This window comes from Hydra vulgaris, chromosome 03, assembly GCF_038396675.1.
Source record: "Hydra vulgaris chromosome 03, alternate assembly HydraT2T_AEP".
NCBI classification, from domain to species: Eukaryota; Metazoa; Cnidaria; class Hydrozoa; order Anthoathecata; family Hydridae; genus Hydra; species Hydra vulgaris.
The window spans coordinates 38,282,501-38,303,379 of record NC_088922.1 but is presented as its reverse complement, the minus strand read 5'-3'; the positions used below and the strand labels follow the sequence as shown (position 1 = coordinate 38,303,379).

At 26.9% G+C, this 20,879-nt stretch overlaps 1 protein-coding gene across 2 annotated transcripts in view; it reads left to right on the top strand.

Annotated features, from left to right (window-relative positions):
* The window catches only part of LOC100211888 (transient receptor potential cation channel subfamily A member 1), an 82,031-nt gene that overhangs the window by 48,267 nt on the left and 12,885 nt on the right, over nucleotides 1-20,879 (top strand). For both annotated transcript variants that reach the window (XM_065793138.1, XM_065793137.1), the window contains 4 exons: nucleotides 5,599-5,714; nucleotides 5,836-6,104; nucleotides 6,833-7,147; nucleotides 7,316-7,446. In XM_065793138.1, the coding sequence (XP_065649210.1) occupies nucleotides 5,599-5,714; nucleotides 5,836-6,104; nucleotides 6,833-7,147; nucleotides 7,316-7,446 (831 nt within the window). The remainder of the gene's footprint in view (nucleotides 1-5,598; nucleotides 5,715-5,835; nucleotides 6,105-6,832; nucleotides 7,148-7,315; nucleotides 7,447-20,879) is intronic.

Here is a 20,879-nt window from a genome sequence, read left to right as displayed (position 1 = left end):
TTCTGTCCTGTCTATCTCAATGCCAAGCAAAAAATAACAAGCATGACAGTCACTAATGACTGTGCTGAGCGTGTTGTTAAGTTAGCAACAGACTTCAATAATGTGCTAACACTTGATGAAGCTGAACAGCAGTTAATATTTCAGATTGTTGAATATCACAGAAAGATCATGACCATTCCATTAAAGAAAAACTATAAAGTAGAATAGCAAGTGATTATTAATTACTGTTGTGAAAACTTTAATAACTCATTATATAACACACTTAAACATGTTGAAACATTTATATTCATTCAAACTTACGAGATAAGAATGTTTACTGTTTTCTCACCATTTTTGTTGCAACTTTAAATCTCTTGAGCAGTCACTAAAACACATTTTTAGACTATATATATATATATCTATACATCTATATATATAAATATATATATATATATATATATATATATATATATATATATATATATATATATATATATACATATATACAAAAACATATATATAATATATCTATCTATATTGTATATATGTTTTTATATATATGTATATTGTGTATGTTTTTGTATAAATGTATATATATGTATATATATATATATATATATATATATATATACACATAAATATATATATATATATATATATATATATATATATATATATATATATATATATATACACATAAATATATATATATATATATATATAATATATATATATATACACATAAATATATATATATATATATATATATATATATTATATATATATATATATATATTAGGGTGGTTCTAAAAACAACTTTTTTTGAAAATGACTGCTGGCATATATACAAAAACATATATATAATATATATATATTGTATATATGTTTTTATATATATGTATATTGTGTATGTTTTTGTATAAATGTATATATATGTGTATATATATATATATATATATATATATATATATATATATATATATATATATATATATATATATATATATATATATACATATATATATATATATACATAAATATATATATATATATATATATATATATATATATATATTTTATATATATATTAGTGTGGTTCTAAAAACAACTTTTGTTGAAAATGACTGCTGGCACCCCCTGAATATGTTGTGTATAATGAAAAAATGCTGGATTTGAATTCAAACATTTATATTCATTCAAACTTACGAGATAAGAATGTTTACTGTTTTCTCACCATTTTTGTTGCAACTTTAAATCTCTTGAGCAGTCACTAAACACATTTTTAGACTATATATATATATATATCTATATATCTATATATATAAATATATATATATATATATATATATATATACATATATACAAAAACATATATATAATATATATATATATTGTATATATGTTTTTATATATATGTATATTGTGTATGTTTTTGTATAAATGTATATATATGTATATATATATATATATATATATATATATATATATATATATATATATATATATATATATATATACACATAAATATATATATATATATATATATATATATATATATATATATATATATATATATATATATATATATATTAGGGTGGCTCTTAAAACAACATTTTTAAAAAAAAACCTGTTCTGACCCCTTTACTTTGTTCTATATAATACTAAAACACTAGGTTTAAAATTTTTTTGAACAAAAAATTATTTTAGGGGTAGCTCAAGACCCTTAAAAATTTGACTGGTCCCTAAAATTTTGAAAATAAAAGTTCTTCTAAAGTATGTCAACCTGGTACTCAAAAGAAGCGAAGTTATATAAAAACTTCAAAAACAGTAATCACTTTACAAAAAAAGCATGTTTAAAAAAACTATTTTTTTAAAACTTGAAAATAATGACTTTTTTTATTTTCAGCTTAAAAACAATAGTTTTTATGAATTTATTTATAAAAAAAGTTATTTTTTTGTAAATTGATTATTATTTTTAAAGTTTTTATATAATTTCGCTTCTTTTGAGTACCAGGTTGACATACTTTAGAAGAACTTTTATTTTCAAAATTTTAGGGACCAGTCAAATTTTTAAGGGTCTTGAGCTACCCCTAAAATAATTTTTTGTTCAAAAAAATTTTAAACCTAGTGTTTTGGTATTATATAGAACAAAGTAAAAGGGGTCAGAACAGGTTTTTTTCAAAAATGTTGTTTTAAGAGCCACCCTAATATATATATATATAAATATATATTAGGGTGGTTCTAAAAACAACTTTTTTTGAAAATGACTGCTGGCATATATACAAAAACATATATATAATATATATATATTGTATATATGTTTTTATATATATGTATATTGTGTATGTTTTTGTATAAATGTATATATATGTATATATATATATATATATATATATATATATATATATATATATATATACATATATATATATATATACATAAATATATATATATATATATATATATATATATATATATATATATATATTTTATATATATATTTTAGAACCACACTAATGTGTGGTTCTAAAAACAACTTTTGTTGAAAATGACTGCTGGCACCCCCTGAATATGTTGTGTATAATGAAAAAATGCTGGATTTGAAAAATTTTCGAATATAAAATATTTTAAGGGGTTGCTACCGACCCTTGAACATTAAATAGGTCCCTAATAATATTTAAAAAAAAATTTTCAAAAGTATGTCATGTTGGGTCTCAAATGAAGCAAAATTATACAAAAATTTCAAAAATATGGATTATTTTATTAACATTTGAATTATTTAGATTTTAGTGAACAGAAAATAACATTTTTTAACTAAAAACAAATAATAGGGTATTTAACAAGATTTTTCAATTATAATTGTTTTTATTAATGTTTTTTTATAAAATGATTCATATTTTTGAAATTTTTATTTAATTTCGCTTCATTTGAGACCAAACATGACATACTTTTGAAAAATTTTTTTTTAATATTATTAGGGACCTATTTAGTGTTCAAGGGTCGGTAGCAACCCCTTAAAATATTTTATTTTCGAAAATTTTTCAAATCCAGCATTTTTTCATTATACACAACATATTCAGGGGGTGCCAGCAGTCATTTTCAACAAAAGTTGTTTTTAGAACCACCCTAATATATATATAAAATATATATATATCTGTATCTATATATATCTATATATATATATATATATATATATATATATATATATATATATATATATATATATATATATATATATATATATATATATATATATACAACCCGTAGATGTTGTCCGAAAGTTTTTTCCATATTTTGTTGACAAAATGTAAAAATTAAAATGCAAGACCGGAATTATTTTTTTTTATTAATTGATAGACTGCCTGCCCCAACCAAACCCTCAGTCGATGTAGCAACACTCCCTTGCGGGTCAGGCTAAAAGATAGTAGATGTAGCAGCACTCCCTTGCGGGTCAGGCTATTTGTCAGTCGATGTAGCAGCACTCCCTTGCGAGTCAGGCTATTTGTCAGTCGATGTAGCAGCACTCCCTTGCGAGTCAGGCTATAAGATAGTTGATGTAGCAACACTCCGCACATGATTTACAGTAAAAAAAAATTAAAATAAAAACATTTTATTAAAAAAATTAAAAATAAAACATTTTATTAAAAAAAATAAAAACATTGTTTATATTGTTAAAAACATTCAGAATGTTTTTAAAACATTCTGGTCAATTAAATTTGCGTTTTTGTGGTTTTTTTAAAAAACGATTTATTTGTAATTAAATTAATGGTTTTTACTTTTGTCCAACACGCAAATATTGGACGAAAGTCAAAAGTAATTAAAAGTGACGTATGTGTTGGCGTAAGAATCACTTTTTTCCTTCCGCTCTTCCCAAAGACAACAAACTATAGATCTATATATACACATATATATAAAAACATATATATAATATATATATATATATATCGACTGTATAGAGCACAAACGTAGTATGTCCACATTTTTATGAAATCAATGTTTTACTATATTCTTATTGGCAGTAACATAAGCTTGTAGAGGACATTTGTAATATGTCCACAAGTGATATCCATTATTAGATATAACACAAAACACATAATACTTTGCTATATTTTACTAATGGTTTTGAAAATTGAAATCCCTTTTTCTCCATATTTTGGTTTTTGGACATACTACGTTTGTGCTCTATACAGTCATTATATATATATATATATATTATATATATGTTTTTATATATATGTATATTGCGTATGTTTTTGTATAAATGTGTATATATATATATATATATATATATATATATATATATATATATATATATATATATTTATATATACATAAATATATATATATTTATATATACATAAATATATATATATATATATATATATATATATATATATATATGTATATATATTTTTTCATACATAAACATATATATATATATATATATATATATATATATATATATATATATATATATATATATATATATATATATATAATTAGTAAAAAACACTTATCTAACTTTTATCTTCTACTCGGAGTTTCACCATTGCTGGATCATCAGGAAGAGTTACTAAATCTCAAAAAAAAATTCAATTTATAGAAAAAAATATTTTACAGGAAGTTACCCCAACCCCCCGTACAGCAAAAATGTTTCAACAAATATTGGTAAAATTTTTCTAAAATTAGTAGACAAACATTTTCCTCCCTCTAATAAATTACATAAGATTTTTAACAGAAATACCATTAAAGTAAGTTATAGTTGTACAAAAAATTTAGAAAGAATTATAAAAGGCCACAACTACGCGTTAATTAATAAAAATGAACATATAAAAGAAAAAAACACTGATTATTGTAATTGTAAACAAAAAATAGATTGCCCTCTAAATGGAAAATGCCTTTCGAAAAATGTAATTTACAAGTGCATTGTTTCCTCACAAAACAACCCTGATAAACAATATATTGGCTTAACCAAGGGGGAATGGAAAAAACGTTATGCCAACCACAAACAATCGTTTAAACACAAAAAATATTCAAAAGAGACTATGCTGTCAAAATATATTTGGGATTTAAAAGAAAAAAATAAAAATTTTAATTTACAATGGTCTATTCTAAAATCTGCCCCTGCCTATAATAACATTTCCAAAAAATGTATGCTATGTTTGCAAGAAAAATTTGAAATAATTACTCATTTGAATCAAGAAAATTTATTAAATAAAAAATCTGAATTAATTTCTAAATGTAGGCACGAAAATAAATACCTCTTAAAAAATTATAAAAACAAATGACCAAATTAAACTATCCCCATTCCAAAGAAAATTATTTCATAATTGCTTTCTGTAACTTCCCGTTAACAAAAAAATATAGTAATTAAAAATTTTTTATAATAATTTATAACTTCCTGTAAAATATTTTTTTCTATAAATTGAATTTTTTTTGAGATTTAGTAACTCTTCCTGATGATCCAGCAATGGTGAAACTCCGAGTAGAAGATAAAAGTTAGATAAGTGTTTTTTACTAATTAATTATTGCTCTGTTCTTTAAGAACATTGAGCACTCTATTTGTAAAATACACTAACATAATTTACATATATATATATATATATATAAATTATTTAGAAAAGTAGTAACCGCAATTATTGCAAATGAAAATTGGAAAATTGCATTACGCAATTCAACCTTTGATGGTAGAAAAATTACTACACCTTTGCGAAAATTAATAAAAAAACTACCAGGTAAGTTTATTTATATATTAGGGTTTTTTTCAAATTTACATTATTTTATGATTTTGATGTTTTGGTTATAATTAACTAATACTTTTTTTTTATTACTAACTTTCATTTTAAATATTTTAAGATATTGCTGAACAAGTATTTAACCAATGCATTACTGGTAATGGTTTGCCAATAGAACATCCTTATTATAAACAAACTTGCTGCTATGAATTTCTTGAGGATTTGTTCACTTCATGGGGTCCAAATTTATCTAAGTGTATAGAAAAAAAAAATCAGTACTTTAATTCTTATGGTTTAAATGCAAATAAATTAATCTTTACTGAAAAATTAAAAGGAATTTTTAGTTTTGAGTTATATACAACTGAAGTCAATCATTCATTAGATGTTATGGTATGTCATAAGATATTGTTATTTTTCAAGAAAAAAATTAAATAATTTAACATCTTGTTTTTTTTTTCAAAAATCAGTTAATTTAATTGATTGCTTAAAAGAGTTAAGCGAGAGAGTTATTTACACAGATTTTTTTGATTGGTAAAATGGCTAACCAGTTGTTGTTTTTATTCAAAATGTTGACTTTGTCATATTTGGTTTAATTTTAATTTTAAAATTGTATGACAAGAAACAAATTTTTATTATTCATTTTTTCTATTTATCTCCTCAGTGATCTCAAACTTTATTACTAATAATTTATATTTTAGAAGAATGAGGTCTATGATAAATATTACAAACTCATAAGTTTTTTCAGTTAAAATAAGATAAATAGCAATTATTATGAGAAAAAAAAGTAAAGTCCTTAAATTTTTAAAAATTTTTTATATTTTGCAATAAAAAAATTAAAAAAAAAACAAATTCTAACCTTGACTTATATTTCTATATTAATGGTCAAATAAGGCAAAATAGCATATTTACATTTTTACCAAGTGTGAGCTTTTTTTCACAAACTAACTTGTTATTAAATTATCTAACATGCTGTATGTCCAACTAGCCTATAAAGGACAAAAGCTATTTTGCTTTATAACGATGAATATATAATGAATAAATAGTAAATATTAATGATGTCAAATACTTACCTTACTTACCCAAGCTACTTTTAATGAAATTATTTTTAAATACGATAGGTTAAAAGTCATCATACTAGGCTTTTGTACCATCCATTAGTTACTCATTTTATAAGACGCAAGTGGAGATTGTGTGGCAGATATGTATATTATTCCAAACTGTTATTATATTTGCTATTCCTCACTTTTGTATCCAGTTATATCTTATCTATTCACAATAACGTTCATGGCAACGTGTGTATTGAAAAGGATACAAATGTAACTAGCTGTTATTGTCAACCACTCAAAAAAGCGTTAAATCAGAAAGTCAATTTTTTAATTTCATTTGAGAGATACATAGTTCTGATTTTGAGTACAACAAGTTTATCAATTGAGGTAAATTTTGATTTTGGTTCTATATACTTTTTTTTTATTCTTAAGAAGAAATGAAAATATGCAAAAAAATGAAATTTAGCAGACAAAAAAGTTTCAACGCAGTAAAAAAATAGAAAAATTTAATAAAACAGGAAAAAATTATTAAAAAAAATTAAATGTATTTTTTAGGTGGTTAAACTTCTAAATGAAGTTCATAATTATTTTCAATTGCGAAAATTAGTTGAGCTGTCATCATATATTTGTGCAATGGTATTTGCATTAAATAACCCTAGTTCTTTGAAAGGAAATATTAGTTTTAGGTATATTTTTTGAAGTTTTAAGTTTAACTATTTTTTGTTTGAAAAATATATTTTTAATGCTTTTAAAACAGTTTTATTATTATATATTTTTTTGCACGGAATAAAAATTTTTATTATGGACAATATAGGGTACAGTAAACTTAAATTTGTAGTCATTCTGGAAGTTGAAAGCAAGGAAAAAAAAGGAATAAGTTATAAGAATTAAAATCTCATGATTTTTTTCTCAATGCAGTCTATAAGTCTTTCAATATTTATGAAGCTTCTAAATTCCAGACCCTCTAGATACTAGACCAAGAATAAAAATTGATTTAAAGCTTAAGTATATTTACTGTGATTACACACAAATATTTCAATTGAGAAATGTACACTTTGCTGCAACTTAAAAAAAAGTAAAAATATTAAGTTGTTATAGATATGATATGACACAGACAGAAGAAAGGTTTTACCTGTTTAAAGATTTTTTATATTGTCTACTTAATTTTAAATTTATGGATTGTTTCTTTTTCTGTAGACCTATTTTATTTTAACTCTATACAGAAGTTTTGGGGTTAAGAGGTTGAACTTTAGTAAAGGTACTTACTGTTTTGTTATGAAATGCCATTTTATTAATAAAGTTTATATATATATATATACAGTATCAGACAAAACGAGTGCAACCGAATAATGCAAATTTAGTTTCTTTATATAAAAGTGCTGCATTTTTTCAATTTAGAGAAATAACTATGTAACTGTTTAGAGACAAAGTTTTTCAAGTTTTATTCATCACAAAGTTCATTATTTGTACACAAAAATTAATAAATTAATCAAAAGTATTAAAAAAAGTTGATTTCCTTCTGGACAAAACAAGTGCAACTCGACTTTTGGATTTGTTCAAACAGTTGATCCTTATTACGAACATCTTCACGATTAATTCTGCGGTTGACGATCTCCCACAGGTTCTCGATAGGGTTGAGATCCGGAGATTGAGGCAACCAATCCATCACCGATAGGTGGTTGTCTTGAAACCACTGCTTGACTACTTTTGCAGTGTGTTTGGGATTGTTGCCTTGCTGAAAAACCCATTTTATTGGCATATTCCATTCAGCATGAAGTAACATAACATCTTTCAGGATATTTTTATATATGAAACGGTCCATTAATCCATCGTTTCGATGTATTGGACCTAGACCGTTAGCAGAAAAACACCCCCAGACCATTACATTGCCTCCACCATGCTTCACGGTCTTATGGCAATACGTAATCAAGGGCATACGTAATCAAATGGCATACGTAAATCAAGGCGTTTTCCGGCCGTTCGAAGTACACGGCAAATGCCATTGCTCCCAATGATGTTGAACTTCGATTTATCACTGAACAGGACAGTTCGCCATTTCTGCACATTCCAGTGAATATGAGATGTAGCAAACAGGAGTCTTTTCTTCTGGTTTTTTAGTGAAATCAGCAGTTTCTTTGCAGAGCGTCGAGAAAACAATCCTGCTTCAACAGCACGTTGTCTGATTGTTCGGTCCGATACAGGCAGCTCTAATTGGTTTTGTATCTCAACTGACGATATCCAGGGATCTTTCTTAACGGATCTGACAATCATAGAATCCTCTCTAGAAGTGGTGGAACGCGGTCCTCCACCTTTGTTATCTGCTGCCAACTTCCCCATAGAACGATATTTGGAACATAGTCTTGATACGGTCCATTTTTTCATTATTTATCACAAATACTTTTTTGTGACATTCCACTTACGTAATCGCCAATAATTTTCTTTCTTAGTTCCAATCCAAGACTTTCGAGAGCCATTTTTGCACTTGAAGTCATAAAAATAATAACAATGAATAATCACGCTTCTCAAGGCTTACCATGTTACATTTACCTTGTGATGATACAATAATGCTCTGTGGAACACAGCGTCTTGTTTGGATGTGGACTGTATTGATGTAATGAAACACTTGTTGTATTTCACTTCTTGCATTGATGTTCTTCAGTAAAACACTTTGATAAACTGTCTTGATAATACTGACTGATTGACTTCCATATACTGACTGAATTACATGTCGATTTACATGTCTCTTATATAGTAAAATGAACCTGTGTGAACCTGATCTGGAAGATTCTATATGCTTTTTTTCGATGCTTCTGGAAGCTTCTGGATGCTTCTGAATGTTTCTGGATATTTCTGGATGCTACTGGATGCTTCCAGATGCTTCTTCTGGAAACTTCTGAAAGCTTCTGCATGCTTCTGGAAACTTCTGGATACTTCCTTTAATTATTAAAAAACTTCTGTGACATTGACACTGACCAGACTTAAGAAAATGAAACAAACTAAAAAAGTTGCACTTGTTTTGTCCGCTGCAAAATGGCACTTGTCAACAAAATTCTGCCTGTGTGCTGTCACCTGTCTACTGATTGCTCATGTCATGGCATGCTATGACTCCAGAACTGTTTGCTGTGGTAGTATAGTTTGTTTCGTTTTTAAGACATTTAAAATTAGGAACACTTTTTAGCATTGTTCGATGTTGGTTGCAAATGTTTTGTCCAATACTGTATATATATATATATATATATATATATATATATATATATATATATATATATATATATATATATATATATATATATATATATATATACATATATATATATATATATATATATATATATATATATATATATATATATATATATATATATATATATATATATATATATATATATATATATATATATATATATATATATATATATATATATATATATTATCAACTAGAATCTTGAGGACAGAGTGCAAATTCTCTGAACAGAGAATTTGCACTCTGTCCTCAAGATTCTATTTGAAGCAGTAATATCACAACATTGTGATATTACTGCTTCAAATATAAGGCCGTAATAGTGGTGCATGTGTGCTTCTTGAATAAATACTGGATAAAAAATGCTTATTTTTGCTTGCCATCATCATGCCTACGAACTGGCATAAAAAAGTGTGTTTGAATAAAAAACCAGCTAAGAAACCCAGACAAGCCCAGACATTTTGTTGTTTAAGAAGTTTTGTGAAAACTGGAAAAATGTGGATGCGGAAAACACTCAATTTTGTGTAGATAAGCTATATTGTTTAATTTAGAATTTCAAACAAGGATAGGGTAGCTCTGTAGGATGTCTGTCTGTTTATCATGACATCTTACATTAAATTCTGGCTCCAATTCATTTTTGCAGTAAAAGCACCTTATCAGGACTTATGCTTTTAAAATTCCATGAAAGCCTTTAAAACAATAGACAAAAGCATTTCCAAAGCAGCTTTACAGAGTTATGCTAGTATTTATAGTATTATCAGATTAGGTGACTGTTTTGTTTTTATTTGACGATGATGCCGATCAAGAAACTAAAGTAAAAATGGTTAGTAAAGTTTTTGGAGTCAAATGAAATAAAAATAGTGTATGCATTTTGAAATTCAAAAAAAAATTTCACTCAAATTTCATATATATACATATTTATATGTATATATACATATATATATATATATATATATATATATATATATATATATATATATATAAATATTTATTATATATATATATATATACAAATATATATATATATAAATATATATATATATATATATAAATATATATATAAAAATTTATTATTGCTCTGTTCTTTTATAACATTGAGCACTCTTGTAGAATACACTAACATAATTTATTTTATACTTTTATATTTAAAATATTATCTAAAATGGTCTATTTAAGTAAGGTGAGTAGAGTGTTATATTTATACAAAAAAATGAAAGTAAAAATATAAAAATACCTCTTCAAATCTCAATAAAGAGTCACTCTAATTAAAGAAAAACTCATTATTCCAAATTGGAAAAATAATTAAACTCATATTAACTTCTGGTATTTATCATTAAATTCATACACTATTGACTACTTTTTTATACATATAAAAAATGAAAATATAATCGAAATTTTAAGTTTGAAGTAAAAGTATGGAGATTCAAAAATATATCGAAACCTAAATTATAATTTTTTTATTGTTTTGGAATTCGAACTCTTCTGGCTTTCATTTGAGCAAATTCAAGTCTCAGCTCCCTCATATTTAATGACTTTGTTGTTTTGCTCTCAATAGAAATAATCGAAAGTCCGTTCAGCTTGTCTTGACTGATGTTTGATCGTAAATAGTTTTTGATCAAATTTAGTTTGGAAAAAGATCTTTCGCCTTGACAGACAGTGACTGGAACTGTTAGTAAGATTCTCAATGCAATACAGGTATTGGGGAATATTTCTTCAAGATCACGTGTAAATATAAATGTTAGAACATCTAGTGGATTTTTTTAATCTGTTTTTCGTGACAACAAACAAAGTTCAGTCATCAATTCTTCTCCAGAAATATCCTTTTCGTCTTTGTCGGTTAAAGTTTCTTCCAACAAATTACAATTATCTCTCAATATACCTTCTTTCATGTTTGAAATATTCGGAATTTCAAATAAGAACTGAAAAGGAGACATGGTTGTTCTAAAGTCTTCAAAATGCTCCTTCATAGATTTAATGGCACGACTGAAAAGTATGTCAAAGAAATTTTTTTTGAATTTTGATCTGGAATCTAAAACAGGAACTTGGTTTGTTTCAACTTCGTCGAAAAACTTTTTTTTCTTCCTGACTATTTCAGTTGACAGATCGGTAAACTCGAATGTTAGACCTGAAGTTGTTGCCAAAATTTTTGCTGTGGTAATGTACTCATTAAATTTAGTCTGATTGTAAATGGATTCCAAAAATGCTACAGTGGATTTTAATACTTCAATGGAAATTTTGACATTTGATGAACTTGACTGAATAATTATGTTTGTGCAGTTTATTTCGTTCAATACATCATGCCAAATAACAATTCCACTTATGAATTCCAAAGTATTCATTTTAGCAGCAATGGATTCAGCTGATATTTTTTTGGCTCCATCACAATCACTTTTGGCAACTTCACGCAATGCTTCATAAATCTTTTGCATATTTTCCTTGATCGCTTTTACAGCTCTGATGTGACTCTCCCATCGTATCACTTAAAGATTTAACTGTAAGTGATGGACACTTCGATTCTAAAATACTCCAACGTTTTGTGGAACCAGAAAAAAAGTTATAAAGGCTTTGAATAATTCCGAAAAATGTCACAATTTCCAATCCAACTTTTACAGAATCAACAACAACAAGATTAAGTGAATGTGCTGTACAAAAGACAAAGAGTGCTCGTTTATTTCTATCTAAAAATTTTTTTTGTAAGCCCTTCTTTTTGCCTCTCATATTTGCACCATTGTTGTATGCCTGACCTCTCATATCTTCAAGTGGAAGTTTATTTTCATTCAATGAAGCCACAATTTTTTGCTCCAATCCATGACCTGTAAAATTAAATTTTGTTTAAATATGTTTCTTAACTTTTAACATATATTACATCATGAAAATCAGGAAAATTTCAAAAATTTGCAAACCTGTATTATCATCAATAATAATAAAATTTAAGAAACTCTCTCGGATGTCAACATCTACTGAATCGTTATGTTTTTCTATGACTAGATATCGTATAATAAGAGTTAACTGTTCCTGATGACTGGCATCTGGTGTGCAATCTGCAATAATGGAGTAGTATTTGGCTTTCCGAATATTTTTAAGGATTTCCTCTCTAGTAGCACGAGCCACTAACTGAACAATTTCTTCTTGGATTTTCCCCTGCTTTGGAGGCATGATATTCCATAATTGGGTCAAACTCTGCCATAAGTTCAACTATTTTTAGGAAATTTTCATTGTTTTCTTCATACAGTTTATCAGATGATCCTCTAAATGCTATGTTTTGTGATGCCATCATAATGATTATGGAAATTATCCTTTTTAAAAACATCCCATCGATCAATTTCATTCAAAAGTTGCTTTTCCGTTAAACAATCAACAGTTTTTGAACTTTGTAGCCTTCTTTTCAACTCGATCCAATTGCCAAAGCTTTCAATATGATCAACATTAACTTCATGCCTCGTTAAGTTTTGTGATAAATGCCTCCAGTCAGCAGATCCTGTTCTCGCAAGGGAAGTATCTGTAATGTTAAATAGTTTACAACAGAAACAGAGTATTTTACTCACTTTTTCTGAATAAATTAGCCATGATCTAGGATGACTTTCACCATTCAAAATTTTTCGGCAAAAAAAGCTTGAGCTGAAGGAACGATTATCATAATTTCTTGGGTAACTGTTTAATTCACGGTTTACAGGGCCATTCATAACTTGAATATTATGGTTTGTAAGAGTCTGAGGCCAATCAGAAATTTCTTCCCATGTACAAAAAGGGAGCACGCCAGTTAAATTATCTCGATTCTTGCTCGAGAATTGAGTTTTGCTCGATTCTCTGTTTTGGTTCAATTCTTCACCTGCCATCTCGATTTCATGTACTCTGATCTCATTTGAATTGATTGTATATGGCAAAGTTTTTATATCAGATTCATTGTTTGGGCTATAAAATGTTTCTGAACTTAAAAAAATATCTAGTTTAGTTTGGTTTTTATCATGTTCTTCCTGTTTCTTTAGCCGTTTCAGATGATACTGAAAACCGGACAACTTTTTTCTTTTATCCATTTTCAAGGAATTTAATAACAATAAAAGTTATATAAAGTTTCTCCTTTCTAAATAAAATTTTTAATTAAAAACTCGTTAGACAATATTTAATACTTTCGTAATTATTGTTAAACATATTAATAAAAAAATAAAAATTACCAATATGTTTAAACAACTGATCAACTATAATAATAAAGCTATTATGATAAAAAACATTGAAAACCCGCCAATTCAAAGAAAGAAATTCTATTGGTACTAAAATATGCTGAATTAGCAAAAATGAGTCCCGGAACTTTCTTCAGAGACATTTTTATTAGAAAATTGTTTACAAAAATTAAATATTGAAATATCGATGTAATGTTTTACATATATATATAATAATAATTTTTATCAGAACAAAGAATTGAATGCAAACTTGCATTTAACGTTGATCTTAAAATTTGCCGCCCCTAGAAACTTGCCGCCTGTGTGCATTGCACACTTCGCACATGCCACCAGCCGGCCCTGTATGCATGTATATATATACATACATACATTTAGATAAACATAAAGAAATATATATATATAAATATATGTACATATATATATGTGTATGTATATATATGTGTGTGTGTGTGTATATATATGTATATGTATATATATACATATACATATATATATATATACATATATATATACATACATACATATACATAAATAAATATATATATATACATATACATATATATATATATATATATATATATATATATATATATATATATATATATATATATATTATGTTAGTGTATTCTACAAACAGAGTGCTCAATGTTCTAAAAGAACAGAGCAATAATAAATTTTTATATATATATTTATATATATATATATATATATATATATATATATATATATATATAATATATATATAATAAATGTATATATATATATATATATATATATATATATATATATATATATATATATATATATATATATATATATATATATATATATATATATATAATATAAATATAATAAATGTATATATATATATATATATATATATATATATATATATATATAATATATATATATATATATATATATATATACATATATATATATATATATATACACAACCCTCGGAATTAGGAAAAATGAGGTCGGCATCAGGTCAGCAAAAAAATTTTCTCAGTAAAACTTAAAACAAAATAAATTTATAGCCATCAAAATCTATATTTCATAAAAAAGCATCTTCCTCGGATGACAATGACCATTCTTCGTCAGAGAACAAACTAATGTTAATGTTTTTAATCAAATGTTCGTCTTCAAATCAAATTGTTCTCTGACTAGATTTGTTTGATGCACGTTTTTTTGGATACAAATGACCGTCTGGTCGACGAACTCGTTTTCTGATTTCACCATTAGGATACTCTGTTAAATACATTTCTATGGCGCGTTTATAGCGGTTTTCAGAAAAGTCTTTATTGTATCTGAGCCAAAGAATATCTTCTAAGGTTTGATTAGATAATGATTGGCAAGTTTTAGAAAATGCTTTCCATAGAAAAGAGAATACACGCTCTGACTCCGCGTATAGGTAACGCAATACAAATTTCAGCTATATGTAAAATGTTTAAAATGCCTAGCTCATACTTAGATAAAAATACTGCTTGCCAAAGTTTTGTAGGACTTTTATGAGCTAAAAAGCGCCTAATGTGCTCATATAATTTTTTTAAATCACATTTGTTTGCTAACAAGATAGATTTGAACGTATCAACAATAATATTAACAAAGTTAAGAATTTCATCAGACGATTCTGCCAATACGTATGACTTCGTGCCTAGAAAAGATGCTATAGCGTTAAATAACGGATTTTCAGTAACAGATTGAAACCTAGCGCAAAGCAACTTGTCTAATTTTTTCAAAATTTTTTCAGTAAAAAAAATTTGCACATTGAAGTAGCGCATCATCTAAAGTCCCTTGCAATAAAATAGCCATAATAAGAATACTTTGCTTGATTTTTAGTGGTGCAGTTTTTTGCTCTCGATTTTTATACTTCAAAATTTATGTCAGACTCAATTACAACATCTTCCAAAAATTTGCAAAGTGTTGGAAATATGTCTGATTTTTTAAATGCTTTTTCTTTTTTGCGAGCTAACAGTTCAGAGAGTTTTTTAATGGTTTTAGCACACGAAGATAATATAGTCAAAAGCTGTGGAAGAATTAATTCCGAATCTTACAAAATTTTACTTACTAGTTCGAGTCTTTTTAAAATATCTATTTTTATACAATTAAAAATAATCTTTGATATTCAAAGATATTCGAATTATCTTTCAGATAGCCCTGCAGTATACTTTTTGTAGATTTCATTTGTTTGTTATATGGATTTAAAATTTGCTGGTTTGCAAAGCCTAAAAATATTGGAAGATTTCTAATTGTAGAGTTGAGCGCATTAAGTTGATGCTCAATCCATCTTGTTCCTGTTGGTCTCTTATATCTTACTAAAATAATGTTCATGAATTGTGATTGTCACTTAAATAAACGCCATTTTAAATTTGCTTGTTTAAAAAAAAAAAAAATATTTGCGCAATCTTTTTCAACATCGCAATTAATTTGCAATCCTGTAAATGCATCATGCAAGATAAGTTCAATTTTATGGCCATGGCACAAAATTAATTGGTAATGATCTACTATTTCTTCTTTTATAAGACGGTACATCTTGATATTAACTGGGGCCCCATCAGTACATAGTCCTATCTCTTTGTCGGCATGCTGCGTATTTAAATGTAACTTGCGGATTGAGTTTTCTAAAGCTGTTTTAAGCCCTTCTGCATTGGCATCAGCTACTACTTCCAGACTCATAACTGAAAATTTTGGAACACCGGTAGCAGCTGTTTTCATTACAAACAACTCTTTTTCACCCAATGACTTAGCACTGCTGCTACCGTCACTCATTACTCCATAATAAGATATACGGTTTTCTTTAAGTGGTTCGGTTATATCATTCAGCAAAATACTTAAGTATTTTACAATTTCAGCACATACAGAATCACTTAAATAGCTATCTGCCAAATCAACTTTATGAACTTCTTTTTGAAAGCCAATGCAGAGTAAAAACCCTTTTCCTTTTGTAACTAAAAAATGTGCTAATTGAAATTTCTTTAATAATTGGTTTGACTGACGAGTTGATAAAATTTGCATATGCGTAACAATAGTGGTTTGTTTTTCAACGACTGTTGAACTCATTCCGATGTTATCAGTTTTATTTGCATTTCTTTTTTCCCCTAATCGGCGAACAGCTGTTTGATGAGTAAGACTTTTGTTCACGTGATCCTTAAAGTTATTTCTTTTAACTGTTTTTGTTCCTTTGACAAATGTTTCGGCACCTTTATTAAAAAATTTATAAATAAAGTAATCTACCTATAAAAACATCTTAGAAGATAAAATAAATATTAAAGTATCAAACTTACCAATTTGTGCAACACCTTTTATTCCAAACTTCCCATTATTTTTCTGTTCTTCATAAAATTCTCTACATAATTTGCACCATAGGAAACATTTCCACCAATCAAGTTGATACGATGCACAAGAGAAATTCCATGAATCAACTGTTTTCTTAGAAGGCATAGCATTTAAATTTAAATATCACAAGCTTCCAACGTAACTTATTAAAAATTTAAAAAATGTTTCAAAAGCTTGCTCACATGTGATTTTTATTTTTAAGAAGTTCTAACCAATTACAAGCGTTAAAACAAAACATGACTAATTAGATTAATAAATGTTAACATATTTTATGAGATATACTTTCAAGTAAAAGGTTCGATTAAAAGTTCTTTTTTGCCGTTCAAAGATAAATTTTTTTTTTTCTGTCGTTAAACGTGATGACTTTTTTAAAATGAATTTTTTAGCTATAAAGCATATTCAGTTTTAAATTTCATCGCGGTAACAATTTATGCTTTTTTATCAGCGTTTTTTTTATTTTGAGTAGCTTCCTCAATTAATTGACTTGATGTATTTTGTTCGAAAATTCACTGAAATAAGGAGTGTATATTTGCCATTATTTTTGTGGAAATTACTTAGTCGCGGTAGTGGTGTAGTGGTAAAGCGCTCGCTTCATAAGCGAGAGGTTCCGAGTTCGATCCCCACCACGTCCCTGGTAGTACCGCGCTCAACTTGTTTCTCCGCGCAGCGGCCTTGTTCGTCAAGGTTCGTGTATCGAAGTTATAGAGTTGAGAGAGGGTTATAACCACAATTAAGTAACCTCCTCATCTGTAGTGGCCTTCTGGGCCTTGGGGAGGTGAAATAACAAAAAAAAAAACAAAAAAAAAAAAAAAAAATCTTATCTAAATTATAAATTTATTTTCATACATATTTATTTACTAATTAACTCCCAACATGAATAAAGCTAGGAAAATTTTTCTTCTAATTAAAAAAGTGGTTGTGCAAACCAATATATATATATATATATATATATATATATATATATATATATATATATATATATATATATATATATATGTATATATATATATATATATATATATATATATATATATATATATATATATGTATATATGTATATATGTATATATATATATATATATATATATATATATATATATATATATATATAAAAATTACAAAAAAGTACAACTAAAAAAAAAATATTTTATATAATGAGGAATCATGTTATCCATCTTTTTTACGAGTTTTGGCCCCTCTGGTGCCTTCGCGGTATTGTGCACCGCACAACCATGCATGTATGTACGGTGCAGGTCTGTCGATGTTTGTATATTCATGCACCTATCCGAATAAATTTAAAAAAATAAAAATTTATAACAAATAATAATATAGCTTTAATAAACAACAGTAATAAGTAATACGCACAAAACTACAAAAAAAACTTTGAAACAAAAGTTCAAAAATAAATTTCCGAAAATACTATTCAAGCTTCCTTCACGAAACATCATAGCATTTTTAGTGCTACGCTACTAATTTTACAGATTAATTTTTTTTAATGAAAATTAAATTTTCACTAAAAACGAGTCATGTGTATTTTGTGATGTATTTCGCGTTTCACTAATAACAAGTTATTAGTGACTTTTAATGAAAAATCTTTTAAATCTTGTTAATTCTAGCTTTATTACAAACTTATTAAAACCTTATCAATTAAATCAAAAATAATTTAAGTAAAGTTATATTCTCACAACAATAACATAAAAAAACGAGGTCAGCAAAAAAATGCCGATCTTAGACATTGTCAGGTCGGCATTGCCGAATTGCCAACCCTAATTCCGAGGGTTGTATATATATATATATATACATACATATAGATAAACATAAATAAATATATATATTTATATAAATATATGTATATATATATATATATGTATGTATATATATATATATATATATGTGTGTGTGTGTGTGTATATGCATATATATAAATTTACATACAGGGTGACCGGAAAGTTTTGTCAGTACTTCACAATCAATTTATTTTTAATGTAATATACATAAACTACTGAAATTACAATAACAGATAAAGTAACATACGTAGTGTAAGTATACCAAGAATTATTCAAATCGGTCTCCTTTTCAGTCCACTGTCAATGATAACACAGGTCAACAAAAAAAATTTTTTTTTCTGGTGCCGAGCAAGCAATTTGTTTTTTGTATAGCATTTCTCATTTTGATTTCAAATATGCAACTCTTTTTTTACCATCAGGTCAAGTTGTAAAGATATTTAGGTTCAAAAAACAAATTGTTTGCTCGGCACCAGAAAAAAAAAATTTTTTTGTTGACCTGTGTAATCGATGACGCCATGATTGTATGGCGGCACGAATGGTTTCCATAGGAAATTTTTCCCATTTGCGGATCATCATTCGTTTCATGGAGGCCAAGTTGGGATGTTGTTAAGCATTGACCTTGGACTCCAAAATACCCCACACACAAAAATCAAGTGGATTCAGGTTGGGAAAGGAGGGAGGCCACTCATCCTTAGCAATAAACTTAGGACAATTCTCTTGGAGCCATTCTTGTGTTGTTTTAGTTGTATGAGCTGGTGCTGAATCCTGTTGAAAACATCAGTCTCCATTGGGATATAACAAACTGGCTTCTGGTTGCAAAATTGCCTTCAGGACACTCTCTTGATAAGATACTGCATTAATTTTGGTGCCACGTTCAATAAAGACCAATGGCAATTTTCCTTTGCTACACACTGCTGCCCATACCATCACCGAACTTCGATTCTGATACCGCTGAATTGTTCCTGAAGACTGAGGTATGTCCTTTAATGATGTTGACCACACAACATTGTTTTTAGCATTAAAACTTTGTTCCATCACAAATAACTTTTCATCAGAAAAGATAATGTACTGTACCGCACAATGACCATACTAACGTAACAATGTTTTGCATCTTTGCAACCTGGCCAGCTTTTGATTTGCAGTCAATCCATGAACTTTATGCTTGCAATAAGGTTTCAATCCAAGGTCTAAATTCTTCCTCCTGAGCCAATTTTTGCGCTGACCTTTCAGGGTTCCTCCGAATTTTCTCGCGTATTCATTTAATATTATCTGGGGTTCGAACTGTTCGTTGGCGACTCGACCTTTCACGGTCTTCAACACCACCAGTTTCATGCAACCGTTGAATAGTTCGATAAACACATCTCTCAGTAATTCCGTGCACTTTTACTAATTTGAATATTTCAGCACCCGTAAGTCCTTCCTCATAATTTCGTTATATCAACAAACGTTGAACATTCATAATGACTACAGTAAAAAGAACAAACCCAGTTACTATTAACAAATTCAGTTACAATTGATAAGCATCATTTTACAGTTACAATTGTACTAACATGATACAAAACTGATAAAAAATT